The 19509-nt window shown below is 35.0% G+C and overlaps 2 protein-coding genes across 5 annotated transcripts; one reads left to right on the top strand and one right to left on the bottom strand.

Moving 5' to 3' along the window:
• The first annotated feature begins 744 nt into the window (after nucleotides 1-744).
• si:ch211-161h7.5 (uncharacterized) lies at nucleotides 745-19423 on the top strand. Of its 4 annotated transcripts, none has more exons than XM_007249041.3 (8): nucleotides 745-822; nucleotides 15966-16074; nucleotides 16591-16735; nucleotides 16824-16937; nucleotides 17400-17544; nucleotides 17983-18131; nucleotides 18211-18350; nucleotides 18678-19423. In XM_007249041.3, exons 2-8 carry the CDS (start codon nucleotides 15966-15968, stop codon nucleotides 18830-18832), a joined length of 957 nt encoding a protein of 318 aa, XP_007249103.2. In that variant the 5' UTR covers nucleotides 745-822; the 3' UTR covers nucleotides 18833-19423. The 4 variants fall into 4 exon arrangements, with proteins under 4 accessions (XP_007249103.2, XP_007249104.2, XP_015461247.2 ...); XM_007249042.4 differs by lacking the exon at nucleotides 745-822 and adding an exon at nucleotides 15727-15857; XM_015605761.3 differs by lacking the exon at nucleotides 745-822 and adding an exon at nucleotides 15753-15861.
• LOC103046569 (cystatin-B) lies at nucleotides 10654-12720 on the bottom strand. The gene is made up of 3 exons (XM_007249043.4): nucleotides 12545-12720; nucleotides 11473-11574; nucleotides 10654-11365 (listed from the first exon to the last, which is right to left on the bottom strand). Exons 1-3 carry the CDS (start codon nucleotides 12614-12616, stop codon nucleotides 11237-11239), a joined length of 303 nt encoding a protein of 100 aa, XP_007249105.1. The 5' UTR covers nucleotides 12617-12720; the 3' UTR covers nucleotides 10654-11236.
• Nucleotides 19424-19509: the final 86 nt, after the last annotated feature.

Below are 19509 nucleotides of genomic sequence, written 5' to 3'. Positions count from 1 at the left end.
ATGCATTTTGAATATTATCATTGGACTTGCTGGACTTGTTTGTAGAGTCCCTCTGGGCTCTAGTAGGGCATTATTTAACATGGTGGACTGTGGAAGTTCATGTTACATCTGTGATGTACGATATAATACAGGAAATATACAGTGAGAAAGCTGCAGTTCCCTAGACAATTTAACCCTCTAAACCATACAAACTCTGTGTAACCCCAGACTTTTTATTACATTTTAGAAAAAAATGCAGAGCTTCCAGACCTCAAATAATGCAAAGAAAACAAGTTTTAAGAGTTCGGAAATCAATATTTGGTGGAATAACCCTGGATTTAATCACAGTTTTCATGGCATGTTCTCCTCCACCAGTCTTACACACTGCTGTTGGATAACTTTATGCCACTCCTGATGCAAACATTCAAGCAGTTAGTTTAGCTTGGTTCGATGGCTTGTGATCATCCATCTTCCTCTTGATTATACTCCAGAGGTTTTCAATTCTTTTCAAAAAATCGAAAAAACTCATTTTTAATTAGTCTCATTTTTTTCTAGAGCTGTATATTCTAAATTATATCTTACATCACTGGTGTTACATGAACTTCCATCGTCCACCGTGTTAAATAATGCCCTACCTACACTACTGTCTACTTCCTCGACTCACGTGGAGCCACCTGCTTATTAGTCTCCTCATTGTTTGGTAATGTGTGTGTGTGTGTGTGTGTTCGGTGCGCGTATCTTCAGTTACATGTGGTAATGAGAAGCAGGAAGTTGTGAGTGAAGATAAATTGGGATGTTATGTGAATACCTGTGTTCTGGCTGCGATAAGAAGGTGAGAGAAAGGTGAGTAGAGCAACTCTGCTGCTGACTTTTTTTTCTCCATTTTTATTGTCTTTTTATGAGCATAATGTCCAGCTTATTCCCTTTCTTTCCTTATCATTATTATATCATTATACAGGCGACATTATCTCATTTCAGACTTTATTGTGGAATTAAAACCAAAAATGAATAAAATAAGTAGATCATGCCCTAGATATATCTATTTAAGCAAATTTGGAGCATCATGAAGTTTTTGTTTAGTTTATCTATTTTTTAAATATCCTGTCTTTGTACAGAAACCTCAGGTTTGCTTTAAACCAGCTGTCTTTACTGAAGCCTGTGTTTAATGTATTGATTTTTAACAGAAGACTAGAAATCTCCAAACTAATCTTTTACATTAATAGAAAACAAAATTGTCTGAACATGCACTCAATGTATAATAATTAACGAGGCTGAAGTTGGTTTGATATTCGCAGCTCCAGATTCGTTTGGCTCGATATTCGCAGCCTCGTATTCCCCGGCTGAAGTTGGTTTGATATTCGCAGCTCCAGATTCGTTTGGTTCGATATTCGCAGCCTCGTATTCCCCGGCTGAAGTTGGTTTGATATTCGAAGCTGCCGCTTCACTGAACCACCGTGAACTAAAGGGAGCGTTCACAAACACCCGCTGTTTATATTAAACACCTCACAGATCAACACTGAAGGAGATAGAATGAAGAAAAGCAGTACATCTGTTTATTAACAATGTAAATATACAATATATTATTAAATGTAATTTTGTATATTGTAAAATATTTATTTTAATTACTGAATTTATAATTATATATTACAATAAATAATTAAATATATATTTAATGAAATTATATTTTAAAAGCCATTGCGCTCAAAAAATATGAGGCAGATGTTCAAGTGTGATTTTGAAGAACTTTTTCATGTTGGGCCAGAACAAATACACATGATCTGAAGAGTACTAGTCTTCTTCTTTAAGGAAAACCTGGAAGTAGCCTGGCCCGAGCTGATTTTATACTTTAAAATGAACTGGCAAATTTTGAAAGACTTTTTCATCTTGGGCCAGAACACATACACATCAGATGAAGAGAACTACTCTCCCACTTTGAGGAAAACCTGGAATTAGCCTGGCCCGAGCTGATTTTATACTTTAAAATGAACTGGCAACATAGCATACCGATCAGTAATGCACAATTTTTTATGTAAAGCTGATGTTCTAGTGTGATTTTGAAGGACTTTTTCATCTTGGGCCAGACCAAATACACATGATCTGAAGAGTACTAGTCTTCTACTTTAAGGAAAACCTGGAATTAGCCTGGCCCGAGCTGATTTTATACTTTAAAATGAACTGGCAATATGGCATACCGATCCATAAAGCACAATTTTTTTTATGTAAAGCTGATGTTCCAGTGTGATTTTGAAGGACTTTTTCATATTGGGCCAGACCAAATACACATGATCTAAAGAGTACTAGTCTTCTACTTTAAGGAAAACCTGGAAGTAGCCTGGCCCAAGCTGATTTTATACTTTAAAATGAACTGGCAACATGGTATAACGAGCCATAATGCACATTTTTTTATGTAAAGCTGATGTTCTAGTGTGATTTTGAAGGACTTTTTAATCTTGGGCCAGACCAAATACACATGATCTAAAGAGTACTAGTCTTCTACTTTAAGGAAATTTTGGGATTTGCCTGGCCCGAGCTGATTTTAGACTGCACAATTAATTGGCAACATGGCAGCACAAAAAAAATATTATTTAAAGCTGATATTCCAGTATGATTTTGGACTTTTTTTTTTAGACCAAATACACATGAGATGAAGAGTTTTGGTATTCTCAAAATCAATGCTTTATATTCATTATTTCTGTGCAAAATGGCTTTCATGTCATGTTGCCAATTCATTTTAAAGGATAAAATCAGCTCGGGCCAGGCTAATTCCAAGTTTTCCTTAAAGTAGAAGACTAGTTCTCTTCAGATCATGTGTATTTGTTCTGGCCCAAGATTAAAAAGTCCTTCAAAATCACACTAGAACATCAGCTTTATATTCAATTTTTTTGTGCATTATGGATCGGTATTCCATGTTGCCAGTTCATTTTAAAGTATAAAATCAGCTTGGGCCGGGCTAATTCCAGGCTTTCCTTAAAGTAGAAGACTAGTACTCTTCAGATCATGTGTATTTGGTCTGGCCCAAGATTAAAAAGTCCTTCAAAATCACACTGGAACATCAGCTTTACATAAAACATTGTGCATTATGGCTCATTATACCATGTTGCCAGTTCATTTTAAAGTATAAAATCAGCTTGGGCCAGGCAATTTCCAGGCTTTCCTTAAAGTAGAAGACTAGTACTCTTTAGATCATGTGTATTTGGTCTGGCCCAAGATGAAAAAGTCTTTCAAAATCACACTAGAACATCAGCTTTACATAAAAAAAACTGTGCATTATGGATCGGTATGCTATGTTGCCAGTTCATTTTAAAGTATAAAATCAGCTTGGCCCAGGCTTATTCCAGGTTTTTCTTAAAGAAGAAGACGAGTACTCTTCAGATCATGTGTATTTGTTCTGGCCCAAGATGAAAAGGACCTTCAAAATCACACTGGAACATCAGCTTTACATAAAAAAATTGTGCTTTATGGATCGGTATTCCATGTTGCCAGTTCATTTTAAAGTATAAAATCAGCTTGGGCCAGGCTAATTCCAGGTTTTCCTTAAAGTAGAAGACTAGTTCTCTTCAGATCATGTGTATTTGTTCTGGCCCAATATTAAAAAGTCCTTCAAAATCACACTAGAACATCAGCTTTACATAAAACATTGTGCATTATGGCTCATTATACCATGTTGCCAGTTCATTTTAAAGTATAAAATCAGCTTGGGCCAGGCTAATTCCAGGTTTTCCTTAAAGTAGAAGACTAGTTCTCTTCAGATCATGTGTATTTGTTCTGGCCCAAGATTAAAAAGTCCTTCAAAATCACACTAGAACATCCGCTTTACATAAAAAATTGTGCTTTATGGATCGGTATTCCATGTTGCCAGTTCATTTTAAAGTATAAAATCAGCTCGGGCCAGGCTAATTCCAGGTTTTCCTTAAAGTAGAAGACTAGTACTCTTCAGATCATGTGTATTTGGTCTGGCCCAAGATGAAAAAGTCCTTCAAAATCACACTGGAACATCCGCTTTACATAAAAAATTGTGCTTTATGGATCGGTATTCCATGTTGCCAGTTCATTTTAAAGTATAAAATCAGCTTGGGCCAGGTTAATTCAAGGTTTTCCTTAACGTAGAAGACTAGTACTCTTCAGATCAGGTGTATTTGGTCTGGCCCAAGATGAAAAAGTCCTTCAAAATCACACTAGAACATCAGCTTTACATAAAAAAAAATGTGCATTATGGGTCGTTATACCATGTTGCCAGTTTATTTTAAAGTATACAATCAGCTTGGGCCAGGCTAATTCCAGGTTTTCCTTAAAGTAGAAGACTAGTTCTCTTCAGATCATGTGTATTTGGTCTGGCCCAAGATGAAAAAGTCCTTCAAAATCACACTGGAACATCAGCTTTACATAAAACATTGTGCATTATGGCTCATTATACCATGTTGCCAGTTCATTTTAAAGTATAAAATCAGCTTGGGCCAGGCTAATTCCAGGCTTTCCTTAAAGTAGAAGACTAGTACTCTTCAGATCATGTGTGTTTGGTCTGGCCCAATATGAAAAAGTCCTTCAAAATCACTCTGGAACATCAGCTTTACATAAAAAGATTTGTGCATTATGGATCGGTAATCCATATTGCCAGTTCATTTTAAAGTATAAAATCAGCTTTTCCTTAAAGTAAGGCAAGGCAAGGCAAGTTTATTTATATAGCACCTTTCATACACAACGGTCATTCAAAGTGCTTTACAAGTTAGAAAATACACAGAGAAATCAAATAAAAAAACATGTAAAAGATTAACAGTAAAAATGGAAATAAAAACTAAAATAAGAATAAAGCATGATTGATTAAAACATGATTAAAACAAAGAGGATTAAATAAAAAACATGTAAAAGAACAACAAGGAATTAATAAGAATAAAGCATGAATAAAACATAATATAAAAGTGCCGTTACAGAATAAAAGTATGTGGAGCTGCAGTGTTTTAAGCTGAGCTGAAAGCCTGATCAAACATGTAGGTTTTCAGTCTGGATTTAAACATGTTTAGTGTTGGAGCTCTTCTAATGCTCTCTGTTAACTGGTTCCATTTAAGAGCAGCGTAGTAGCTAAACGCTGCCTCTCCGTGTTTAGTTTTTACTTTAGGCGGCTCTAACTGAGCAGTTCCTGATGATCTGAGAGTTCTGCTCGGCTCATACTGCTGGAGCACATCAGCTAAATATGCTGGTCCTGCACCATTAACACATTTATAGACCAGTAACAGTACCTTAAAGTCTATTCTGTAACATACTGGTATCCAGTGCAGGGATTTAAGGATGGGGGTGATGTGCTCCCTTCTTTTACTCCTAGTCAGAACTCTGGCTGCTGAATTCTGAATCAGCTGAAGCTGTTTGATGGTCTTTTTTGGGAGTCCAGTTAGGAGTCCATTACAGTAATCAATCCTACTAGAAATAAAGGCGTGGATGAGTTTCTCCAGGTCTGATTTAGACAGAAAATCTCTGATCTTATTGATGTTCTTGAGGTGATAAAATGCTGATTTGGTGACTGCTTTGACATGACTGTTAAAAGTGAGATCACTGGTCAATGGTATCAAAAGCAGCACTGAGATCAAGCAGTAGTAGAATAGACATTTTTCCTGAGTCTGTGTTTAAGCGAATGTCATTGATAACCTTAATTAGCGCAGTCTCAGTACTATGATTGGGCCGGAAACCTGACTGAAATTGGTCTAGACAGTTATGTATGGACAGGAAGTGCATAACTTGCTTGAAGACAATTTTTTCAATTATTTTTCCAATGAATGGTAGATTAGAGATTGGTCTGTAATTGTTCAATAAGTTTGTATCTAAATTTTTCTTTTTTAAGAGAGGCTTCACAACGGCTGTTTTTAATGCATTTGGGAAAACACCTGACATGAGTGAGGTATTTACAATTTGAAGAATGTCTTCTGATATTGAGTAAAAAACATTCTTTAAAAACTTGGTTGGTAATGTATCAAGACTGCAAGTGGATGATTTGAGGTGACTCACTGTATCAATTAAAACTTCTTCATTAATAGTGCTAAACTGGCACATGTTGACTATGATGCTTTTGCATGGTTTTGGAGAGCACATGGGCTCCTTGGTGGATAGAGATGTACTGATGGCTTGTCTGATATTGTGGATTTTAGTATTAAAAAATTTAGCAAACTCATTACATCTCTCAGTTGAAACTAGCTCAGGGGTCATATATATAGGTGAGTTAGTTAGTCTGTCAACCACAGTGAAAAGAACTTTGCTATTGTTAATATTATTGTTAATAATGCTGGAGAAGTAGGTTTGTCTACATGTGCACATTATTTTATTGTAATCACGCAATCTATCTTTAAAAATTTCTTTGTGAATGTGAAGCTTGGTTTTACGCCATCTGCGCTCAGCTTTTCTGCATTCTTTCTTTTGGAGCTGAACTGCAGCATCATTTCTCCATGGAGCTTTCTGCTTGCATGGCATGGTTTTAACTCTAACTGGTGCAATCTCATCTAAAACTCTAGCAGTTTTTGAGTTAAAACTATCCAGCAGAGTATCTACAGAGTCTGATGGTTTGCATGGTGCAGAGCACACTTTGCTCACAAAAAGTTCAGCTGTCATGTCATTTATCTGCCTTTTCTTGTACCTAATCTGTCTGGTTTCACTGTGTATTGAAGTCCACATTTCAAAGAAGACACAGTAGTGATCTGACAGTGCAACATCCTTAATAGAGGCTGATATGTTGAGACCCTTCGAAATAACCAAATCCAGGGTGTGACCATGACAGTGTGTGCTTCCAGTCACATGCTGAGAGAGTTCAAAAGAGTCAAATACATCATAGAGTTCTCTGGCATAATTATCCTTGGAATTATCAATATGAATGTTAAAATCACCAGCAATAATAAAATGATCAAATTCAGTAGAAATAAAAGACAGCATATCTGTAAAATCATCAATAAAATCAGCATTGTACCTTGGAGGCCTGTAGACAATTATTAGTAATATTCTTGGTGTCCCTTTTAAAACTGCACCTAAATATTCAAAAGATGTGAAGTCACCAAGTGATAACTGCTTGCATTGGAAAGTATCATCAAACAGCATAGCTACACCTCCACCTTTCTTGCCGGTACGTGAGACATTTAAAAAGTTAAAGTTTGGTGGAGCCGACTCAATTAATACACTTTCAGCACTACAAGAATTTAGCCATGTCTCTGTTAAAAACAGAAAATCAAGCCCATAATTTGTAATAAAATCATTAATTAGATAGGACTTGTTTGTAAGAGATCTGATATTTAGTAGAGCTAACTTAATAACCTGTGCATTTTGTTCCAAAGACTGTGGGTTACAATTTATATACTGCAAGTTGGATATATTCACATTATGTGACCTATACTCTCTGTTCTTTCTGCTTCTGATAAGAACTGGAATGGGGGAGATAACTGGCACACAGGGTCCGTACTTGTTTTGAAAACATGTACTGCTGACTTCACCATTGTAGCAGCACGGACCCAAAATATATCAGTTTGCTGGATTACTTGTGGCGGCCTCTTCCCTTATGGTGGAGGGAGGTGGGAGGGGCTCCTGCTGGTGAAGAAGTCGAGAGCGGAGCTGTCTGTCCGGTGGTTTAGGAGCTTGTCTCTTCTTTTTGGGTTGTGGGGGGAGTTTGTTTAATACTTCCTCATGTTCATGTTCACTGGGCTTCATTTTGGTCCCCTTTTCTAACTCCTTGATTGGGGAGTGTAGTGGTGGTGAGGATGGGGGTTGCTGGGTCCGTGAGGCAGTAGGTGACTGTGGAGGAGAAGTTGTGCTGATTTTCCGCTGTACCTGAGGACTCGCTGACAGAGAAAGCGTCAGTCTTGTCCCTGCAGATACCAGCTTCTCCATGGTTGCTGGGAAGTTCAGGTGGGGTGATGATGGGGTGGAGATGGAGGATGATGATGATGAGGTGGAGATGGAGGATGGTGTGGAGTGTTCATGCAGTTGCGGTGTTTCCGGCAGCTGATACAGCAGAACATGGCTCCCGTCCGATAACTCCGCAGTCTCTGTGGGGGGAGGATGTTGTGTCTCTGTAGTGCAGACAGTGTCCTTGGGTGTTAAAGCTGACGTGTCTTCACCAGTGGGAACAGAGAAGTTGCACAGAGAAAAAATGAAGTTCTCTGACAGGAATTTGACTCCCCTCTTGTTGGTGTGCAGTCCATCTCTCCTGAAAAACTCTCTCTTCCCAAAAAACAGATTGAAATTGTCAATGAAGTTCAGTCCGTTTGACCTGCAGGTTTTCTGAAGCCATATGTTTAAAGCCAACAGCCTAGAGAACATATTGCAGCCTCTTGCAGGTAGAAGACCACTAATGAATGTCTGGATGTTGAACTTGCGCAGTGTGGTAAAAAGATCATTAAAGTCCCTTTTTAACACCTCAGACTCCTCTTTCCTTGTATCGTTCTTTCCAACATGAACAATGATCCGTTTCACTGTTCAAAAACTGCTTAAGTAGAAGACTAGTACTCTTCAGATCATGTGTATTTGTTCTGGCCCAACATGAAAAAGTTCTTCAAAATCACACTTGAACATCTGCCTCATATTTTTTGAGCGCAATGGCTTTTAAAATATAATTTTATTACATATATATTTGTATTACTTATTATAATATATAATTATAAATTCAGTAATTAAAATAAATATTTTACAATATACAATTGGCTCCGGACAGGTTAATGCCAGGTTTTCTTGAAAGTAGGAGGCTAAATCTCTATTTCAGATATTTTTTACTCAGGAAATGAATGAATTACACTAGAAAAGCAAATTCATGTTGTAAGTAAAACTGGAGAAAATAAGTGATGAAAGGTCGTGTATATAAAATTACATTTAATAATATATTGTATATTTACATTGTTAATAAACAGATGTACTGCTTTTCTTCATTCTATCTCCTTCAGTGTTGATCTGTGAGGTGTTTAATATAAACAGCGGGTGTTTGTGAACGCTCCCTTTAGTTCACGGTGGTTCAGTGAAGCGGCAGCTGCGAATATCAAACCAACTTCAGCCGGGGAATACGAGGCTGCGAATATCGAGCCAAACGAATCTGGAGCTGCGAATATCAAACCAACTTCAGCCTCGTTAATAATTAAGGATACAAAATCTTTCAGATACATTATGGCAGTTTTTTGTATTATAATACATATATGAGTCATTCAATAAATTCAGGTCAATTAAGATCTGTGTGAATAATATTTCTCAGACCAGTTTCCAAAAAAAATACAGTTAAATTTAATGATTACACATTTTACATTTGCAACCGGCGTGTACAGCTGTGTGTGGTGATGTAACGAGGCTACACGTGCCTCCTGTGGTGTTTGGTAACGCGGACTGCGCCTATATTCTGTGTTGTTTGGTAATAAGCTGGACAGAGTGGAGGAGGTGAACTGGGGGAACACATGTGAGTCTTTACCTTAGAGACTGGGTCCAGTGGGTCCAAAGTCTGAGAGCACCAATCAAAATGCTTTTTGACTCAACACTGCTTTTTTTTCACCCTTTTTTGTAAAAGGGTAACACTATTTTTTTTTATTTGAGCTTTATTTTCAAGATTTTGCAGTATATGGTGAATTGTGTTCATTTGTGTTCTAATAGTGTGCTTTTAAGCTTTATGGACTCCACGGGCTTATAAATGTAAAAGCCTCACTTTTATAAGCAGACCATAAACACGAGCTTCAGAGAAGCACGTGAAGAATAATGAAACTTAACATGTTCCGTGCTACACATTTGCCTAAATTTGATTATTTACCCAGAAATAGTGCAGTGTATTTTATGTTTCTTTTTTCATTATACTTCTCATAACAGCTTTGTTTAAATTCTTTTGAAAAAAGCTAAAAGTAATCCAGTTACTTCAGTTTATCCATAATCCACTCAAGCATCTGCAGTTACTGTAAAGGGCTGGGGGTTGAAGGCACTTGTTCTTGGGAGTGTTTTTGTATCTCTTACATTGTTCATATCAGAATATACTGTTATTAGTATCGACAGTATCATCCACACCTATAAAATATGCAAAAGTGCTAATATGGCCGTACAAAATGAGTCATAAAGAATTGCAGAATATGACCGGCCCAAAATGTCTTATTACCTCCAATGTCCATCAGCACAGGAACTGAAGTTCATTAAGAACTGTTCTTCCTCTGGTTTAGCTCCTTTTAAATGCTGAAAGCCTTCGGGAAACAGTATGTTCCTCCAAAATACCCCTTTAGTACAGTGCTGTGAAAAAGGTGTTTGAAAGATGTCAACCTATGAATCAGAATTTGGGCTGTGGTTAAAAAATAATACATTTAAAAATTAAGGTTTTAAAGAGGCCTAGTAAATTTTTTTACCTAAACCTTGTTGAGATGTTTGTGAATGAGATCTTCAATTTGACTAAACTAAAGCAAATCTGCAATATTGTGAAAAACTAAATTCAAGTTATAAAAAAAGTGTTTGGTTTCAGTTGTTAAAGGTTGCACAACCAGTTTTTCAGTTTTAGGGGTAATTACTTGCACTGGTAGCGCATGTGATTAAATGTTTCCTCCTATCTTTCTTTTACAAATACTTTTCACAGCACTGTAGATATAAAAATTTAGTAATTTAAGCAGTGGACATAGGATTGATTGTTTTTAGATGTTTTTGTTTTATGTAACATTTTACATTCAAATGTAAATTCAGTTAGGAGAAAAAACATTGCAGTGTATTCTATACAGTATTTAATGCATACACTGAAGTCTTTGTTTTTATTTTCATAGTAATTGTACTGAAAGAACTACAGTTTTCATAATAAACACATATATGTTTCTGTATATTGGGCCTGATTTATCAAGCATTGTGGAGTAAAATGACTGATTTGAGATCATCTCTCATGAGCTGTCTAATAGAATTCTTTAGAATAGAAAACTTTAACTGATCATTGAACAGTACTCTTACTCCAAGTACTCTGATAAACATGGGTCATTGAATGTATATTTTAGATGTCTGTTGTCCCTTTAATAACTTTAACGAGCACAGTGTATGTAAAGGCCACAGCAAATACATGGATAATAATAATGTCTATTTGTTCATTTAAATCATTTCCAGTCATTCGTTGTCCATCTGTAAAGCATGTAAAAACAAACCATATTGAGTAGTGTCCCTCCTATTACATACGTAAACATTTTAACACATCCAGATTGCTACACACTCTTTCTATATAATCTTGTAACAGTACAGCACATTAAGACTCCTTTTGACACTGTCCATGTTAATGTGTTAGTAGATTTTCTTCATGTAAATGAGTTTAGAAGTACTCAATAGGATCATGGTGGGCTTTAGATGACTGCATGCTGGTCAGCTCAAGTTTCCCACCATAATGAGGCAGCATCTTATAAACACGCAGGTGCACAAACTCTTCACCACCGACATGTACCTGAAACAGGAAAATGCAGTTGTTTTATTAATATTATTAAAAGCTATATTAATTTAATATTACAAATACCCACAAATTTACTGTGACTGTGTTTGTGTTTTTCTTACCTTGACAAAATAGTTTGTTCCTGCTACAAGCTGCGTCTTATAGGATCTGGCACTAAAAACATCAAATGTTTTACCTGCCTTCTGCTCTGCATGAGTTTTCATCTATGATTAAAAAAAGATAAGATAATTAAACACTTTACTAACATATACAACTAATTAACAATTATACTGTATACACTATTTCTGAACAATATAATAAGCACAAATAATCCTAAGCACAGTCAAATGTAAGTTAAAGTTAAAATACACATGTAAGTTATTTAAGTTAAAATACACATTGCGACACATTGCTAGAATGAGCTCCGTGTCCTCATGCTATTAGCATAGCTGCTATTTTTCATGTTTTTGCTAATTCTATGCTAAAAACTCATTCCTGTTACTTTCATTCCTGTTACTTAAAACATAAAAATTAACAAGAATGAGTGCCATTAACAGGAAAGATTTTTGTTGTCATAAATATCAATTATTTGAGCATGCAGTCAGCCATTTCTTTTTTGAGAAAAAAAATCTAAGGAATTAGGGGAGTTGCTCTGAAACAAACATTTTAAATGTCACATTAGTTTTGGTAACAGGACCGAGAAAAAAAATTACCATCTTCAGCTTAGAAGTTAAGAAGAGTTGAAAAAAGCTAGAGAAATATATAAGTTTAATTTGAAAGTTACAACAAGTACCCATTTGGTAAATGTTACATTTTGAGTTTTTTTTTTTTACATATTTATGAAATATAATATAAATTATGTGTAAGAACAACAGTGTTTTTGCTTCCCACGGTAACCTCACGAAAGACCTTTTATAGGAGGTTAATGGGTGTGTTGGCGCAGAAATAACTGGTATAGGTGTGTCATAAAAGTGCAGGGTAGGCAGGGACGTAAACAGCAGCAATGTGAAATACTGCAGCTGGACATGAATTAAATGGTGCCCAGTTGTGCCCACTGTAGTTCACTTTGGACACATTTGTAGGATGTTTAATATATACAACAAGAGCAACATGAGCAACATCTGCATATTGTTTCATTTTCAGTATTTATTTGTGTAGTTCAGCTTCTCTGAACACACCCTAACCCAAACTCACCTCATCACAGATCTTCTGAACCTCCTCATTCGCCTCCTTCTCCTCGGTGGTCCCTCCGCACAACATCGGCATTTTATACCTCCTTTATAGCTTCAACAGTTATATCTAAACCCGCTTTCTGTGCTCCTCTCTGTTGTTTTCTGTGTGTTTTTCCTGTCATATGACAGAGCACTGGGGAATTCGGGGAGAGACCAATACAAGCGCCCACTTTACAACCAGACTAACACTTCACACGCGCTCTTTTTCTTAATATAAAACCATTATTAGTTATATGTTAACACCTTTATTCATGAACATATGGGAAATTGTATGATATAAGCTTTAACAAAGAACTTTATCGCGGCTTGTTTTGCTCGGAGCGCCCCCGCAGTCCATGAAATGGTTTAGCCCTTTTGCAGCGCAGCCAGTGAAGCTGTAGATGCGTAGATCTACAAACACGCTCACTTACTAAAACTGACCGGCTAACATTTACAGATCAGATATATCACATTTTACAGAGTTGCAATAATAAAAATAAACAACAATCATAATAATATTTATGGAAGCCCATTTCCGCCACCTGAAGAAAAAAAACGTCCTCAACTAAGTCATAATTATGAGATAGAAAAGTCATAATTATGGGATAGTAAGTCATAATTATGAGATAGTAAGTCATAATTATGAGATAGTAAGTCATATTTATGAGATAAAAAGTCATAATTATGAGATACTAAGTCATATTTATGAGATAAAAAGTCATCTCATAATTATGACTTTCTATCTCATAATTATGACTTAGTATCTCATAATGACTTTTCTATCTCATAATTATGACTTACTATCTCATAATTATGACTTACTATCTCATAATTATGATTTACTATCCCATAATTATGACTTTTCTATCTCATAATTATGACTTACTATCTCATAATTATGACTTTTTTATCTCATAATTATGACTTAGTATCTCATAATTATGACTTAGTATCTCATAATTATGACTTACTATCTCATAATTATGACTTTTCTATCTCATAATTATGACTTTTGTATCTCATAATTATGACTTAGTTGAGGACGTTTTTTTTTCTTCAGGTGGCGGAAATGGGCTTCCATAAAATAAATATTGGTAAGGAGAAGAAAACAAAATCATAATAACTGTCATAATAACATTCAGCAGTCACAAGGGTTTTCAATTTCTTAATAAAAAATAATAAGAAAAATAATAATTACTTTGTACAGTCAGGAAAGTTATACATTTCTTAATGAAAATAAATAAAATAAAATGATAATAATAAGACAATGAACAATTATAGTAACTTTTTACAGGCAGGAGGGTAAGCAAGTTTAAATAATAATAATAATAATAATAATAATAATAATAATAATAATAATAATAATAATAATGTTATTATTACTCCATTATTGTTACTACTATTATTTGCACTACTATTTATTATACTACTATTTATTAGGACAACACTTTTAATTCCCTTTGTTTGGATTGACCATTTTGTGATACCAACAGATCTCTTAGTTTAGTTCATCTTACTTATTAAAAATCTAAAAAAAAACAAAACGACTTGCTGAAACAACACTTGGTATACACTGGCAGGGATGGGCAACTGGCGGCCCGGGGGCCGCACACGGCCCTCGTCATCACTCAGTGCGGCCCGCGAATAGATCAAAAATAATTTCATAATTTCATAATTAAAAAACAAAACAAAAAAAAAACGTAATTCTACTTTTGACCGCTAGAGGGCGCTGCCAAACAACCACGAAAATTGACATTTACATCCAGTCCATTGTGAGCCAGCAGGTCAAACCACAGCTCTCTCATTAGCTTCAATAAATGTTGGGCCTCTGTGGTCTAGTTTTCTGCTATTATTGAATGAGCTATTTGCAATCAGTTTTTAAATCTTTTTTGTTCTTTGTTATAAATGAGTTCAAATGCCTTTTGCACTTTTATAAGCAAATGTTTTGTCCTTGTTGCTTATGAAGGACTTGTTATAATGAACTTATTTTACACAGAGGAACTACTGTATTTGCAATCAGTTTTTTAAGCAAACTTTTTGTTCTTTGATATGAAGGACTTCTTTTTTGCACTTTTTTTAAGCAAACGGTTTGTCTTTTGCCGTATTAAAATGCATTAATATGCAGAAAATAGTTGTTGATAAATGTTGGTGCTGTAAACATACAGATATAAGTTCATATAAAATTTGTTCTTATTGAAAATCATTTGTAGCGTTTTTCATATTCAATTATTTGAATTTTTCATGTGGCCCTCCAATGGTCATGCTGAAAAAAATGTGGCCCTCTCCATCATGGAAGTTGCCTATCCCTGGTATACAGTAAGGTTTCCTGCAGCTGCACAGACACACAAGTCAGTGCATGCTTTTTGCTTTTCCTTTTTTTCTTGTTAGTTTTTAGCATCTGAAACTCACCTTATCACAGGTTATTACACTAATACTTAGTATTGTTTTCCCCATATATATGTACTGATCTGAACATATTACACACAAATCAGATATATAATGCCAAAATATAATATTCAAATATTTGGAGAGACTATTTACAGTAAGTGATTACAAATTAACTGAGAAAGCTACAGAATACCAAGAACAGATTTACTACTTTATATGAATATGAATTTAATATAATATGCAACGTGATGTAATAATTAATATTCAAAATGCCTCTTTCAAAAGTAATGATCAAATCTCAAGTCATATGACATTACAAAGTACTATGTAGAGAGAATTACAGTGTATGAGTTATCATTTAGTACCTTGCATAATAATGGACTAAATCTAAAATTAATTTAATCTAAAATACATTGCATTGTGTAAATCTATATAAAACTAATTATTTATATGAACATATAACCTAACATTACATATAAAACATATCAGAACTTACAAATATATATAGTTTTATTGGTAACATTTACAATACAGTATTGGTAACAGTATCTTGTATTCCCTTTAAATAATAATGATAATAAAGCATAGTACATTATGTGTACATTGCGTAATGACTGTTTGCATAACTATAGTGAAGCCATTGTGCAACAGAAGAACATAACAGGGACCCATGAAGTGTTATAAAATGTAGTAGCACTGATACAGGTGAGGATTATATGAAAACGTTTCACGTGTTGCCATGTAACCATTACACAACTCATGGAGCTGTATATATAATACTTAAACCAAGACCCTAACTCAGTATCTGCTCTGAGCCTGACTCATAAAAGCAGCGTTCGTCTCACTTTACACCAGTTTAGAAACCAGGAGAGACTGAGAACACTGTCGGGACTTCAAAATTAGAACTGGTTTGTATGTAGAGTATGTACTTATTGGCTATATTTAGATCTGAGCAGTTTGTATTATTTAATTATGTGATTTTAATGCATGGTGGAAATGTGTTTGCTCTGTTACAGATGCCCATGATGGGAGCTCACAGCTTTGGACGCATCACAGTCATTGTGCTGGCCATTGTTGTCTATATAATTGGAATTTCATTCAATGCACTTGCAGCACAAGGGACAGGTAAATTATATAAACTGCATATTTTTTTTACAATGTTTTACTATGTAAAAATATGCATATTTTGCATATTTAAAGGTTTGCAGTCACTTGCCATATAAACAGCAATGTTAATAAAACCAAACAAAAAACAATAAACACACAAGCCAAATTATATTTTTATAATTATCTTAAATATGATGAATTATGAATATTAACAATTAATCCTAATTCTTATTGTTAGAAACATCTCTCTCAAACAGCTGTCAGTAAAATTAGAGTAATCTACAACTCTTTTTACATTCTACAGCTGCTTAGTGTCCTATTAATTATTTAAAAGATTTAAAGTTGCACTGGAGTAGTATCATTTTACCTGTAAAGAATTAATTTTACATTATTGCAAACATTGGTTTTAAATGCTTTTGAATGACATAGAATTTAATAGAACAATACATGAATATAAAAATATTCATATTTTTAATATTTAATATTTATATAAAATAAAGAGAGAGCACACTTATCATGTTTGTTCCCTTTCAGGTCCTTTTCTGAGAAAGACTGCAAATATCTCTGACCAGTACAACACACAGATCACTCCGTCCGGATGGACCTTCTCTATCTGGGGTGTTATCTATTTCTGGCTAACTGCTCTGCTTATCTACATTGTCTCGACCATATTCAGAAGGTAATTATTGGCTTGGAACATGTTGTTAAGAGACTGCAGGGATTATCTTTGGTTCTTTGCAGTAAAATACTGTGATTTTTTTTTAAAGGAACGCATATGGCCAGATGTACTGCAGCCCTGCCGTGCTGCCTTATGGCTTCTTCATCTCCTGGACTGTGAACATTCTGTTTAACATTGCCTGGCTTTTGCTGTGGGACAGAGAGTAAGTTATTGTGAAAGCATTGGTCCCATAAGGATTTTGTTCTGGACATAAATTGAGTTTAGTGCTGATTTACTCATACCTATAGTGCATTATTAGCATTGATAGAACCGTGTTTAGCTTCAGTTCAAGCAGAGTTGGGTTAAAGGTCCTACTGTATACATTTACATGTAAAAAGCAGTAAATAACAAATAACCCTGTGCCTTGAATGAAATTATGAATTTAACCACACTTATCAATAACGTAGAATTAGCTATACTATAAAGTCTATATACAAATATATAAAAAAAAAATTTATTCATTTTGTTTCTAATACTCCATTATAGGAAGTGCTGTTTTTTCAGATATCAACAACAAATCAGCTCTGCAATGTTTTATGAATGGTTATCCACCTATAGCATCCATGTGTTTGCCAATTTTCTACGTAGGAAACGACTGTACTTATTTCCTCCTTTTCACTTACAGGGTGATGATTGGAGCGCTGATCTTGCTTGCTTTGGTTGCATTCACAAACTACTTGACGATATTCTTCTCCTGTCATGGACTCAAAATATATGGAGCTTGGTTAAACAAGTATCACAACATAGATCTCTGGTGCATTCGAGTATTGGTAAGATTTCCTTGTTGGACTATCACTCATTCTTACAGTCAGTCACCTAAATAAGCTAGCACGTATCTAGAATAATTTTTCCACTCATAAAATTAGTCTCACCCACTGGAAATTATGATTAGCTATTCCTCTGTCACTTTCTAAATACTCTGCAGATTAATTTGATGCAGTAGGTTTTTAATCCATCTTGTAAAGGCCTAACCAGTAAGAGAGCAAGGTTGGCTATATCTACCTAAATACAAAAGAAAATCATGATCTGTTTTTTAATACTTAATTGCTTGCAATGTAATATGAACAGCATTGTACCGATTCTGCAAAATACAAATGAACCAATGAATGTCTGAATGGATTTGTATCAAATCACAGAAATCTTTAGGTCTTTTGTTAAGTTGTGTTCTGTTTTTGAAAAGACTTTAAAAGCTATATCCTCTATTGCAGGTTCAGAATGGCCTGGCTGTGTACGCAACATGGACAAGCATTGCTACACTGATCAACCTGGCCATCGTAGTGAGTTATAATGGTTCAATGGACAGATCAGATGCAGCAACACTGTCACTGTCCCTCCTCCTAGTGGAAGTGGCTGCTTGGTAAGGTGCTTTACAGCATTTCATGACATGTAATTGTGTATGATTACAGTGTTCAATCAATCTGTAATCTTTTCCTCAGGTTTATTCTGGAGAACTTTGTGATTGACAAACATGTCCGGTACATTCTGACAGTCTATCCTGTGATCATCGTCGCATTATCTGGGAACATGACGAAAAACTTTGATAGATCAGCGCCCAGTCGCAATGCAATCTTTACTGGTGAGTAAAAATGGAAATTCATAAAAGTTTAAAGTCATAAAAGCAGCTGTCAGCATTGTTCATTTGGTATGCCAGTAGATTCAGTATTTTTTTTAGCTGTGTTAAAGCCAGTGCACACATGCATTAGCATTTCACAGTGCTAAATGGTGGGGTATAAGTTTACAATAATAAATAGCCTAAAGTGCAAAACTAAAGCAAACCTCAGACACTGAACATACCACGGCAGATTGACTTTATGTCATTTTTTATTTTGCTTTATAATTATATGTAATAATAGAATTATCTTTCTTCTTGTGGTGATTTCTGTATGTTTCCTCTATTCCTCAGCGGCCCTGCTTGCACTGGCCTGTGTGCTGTTTGCAGTGAAGGTGTGTTTGATGGTCTGGAGGCACCTGAAACGGCCCTTATACAGCGGCAGTGATGGGGAGGAGGTGGCATCACCAATGGACACAGCTGAAAAGCAGAAAACGATCTTTATTTAAAACAAAGTCTGGACATGATGCTGATATAAGCTGATACACCTTGTATTAAGCAATCTGTTTTTCTTTAATGAAGGCTATTTTTATACAGTTATTATATTGTTTATGTGTAATTATGATAATCAAATACAAACACGCACATCTGTACATATATAAGAAATTGTGCCTTAATATTATTGTTTTTATTTTAATATTTTATTTTGTATAAAGGTGTTTAATGGCCAAAAATGAAGTAGCACTCTAAACAGTGCACATTTAAACTGATTACAGCATACCTCACATCTGTGAATTTTATACTGCTTTAAAGCCATAAAAGGTAATGTTATATAAACACTGTATTATTGCATTACTCTGGATTTTTTTAGTTCCATTTACTAATAAGTTTAATGTAGTTTTTACTTATTTGATGTGTACAAACAGATATGTGATGTATTTATTGAACTCCAGGAGACCAGAATGTTTAGGTGATACTGCACTGGCTAAACTAATACAACTTTTTAATCAATTTATTTCATGTGTAACCCCAGAGAAATAAATGTTATATTCCAATTCCAGTTTCTACATTTATCTTGGATTAAAACCAACTGCAACTAATGATTATTTTGGTAATTGACTAATCTTTCAGTTATTATTTTTTTTATTAGTCTCACTGAGCAAAGAGAGATACAGGCTGCATGGTA

The sequence above is a fragment of the Astyanax mexicanus genome, chromosome 1 (assembly GCF_023375975.1).
Source record: "Astyanax mexicanus isolate ESR-SI-001 chromosome 1, AstMex3_surface, whole genome shotgun sequence".
Classification (NCBI taxonomy): domain Eukaryota; kingdom Metazoa; phylum Chordata; class Actinopteri; order Characiformes; family Acestrorhamphidae; genus Astyanax; species Astyanax mexicanus.
This window is presented reverse-complemented; position numbering and strand designations above follow the sequence as displayed.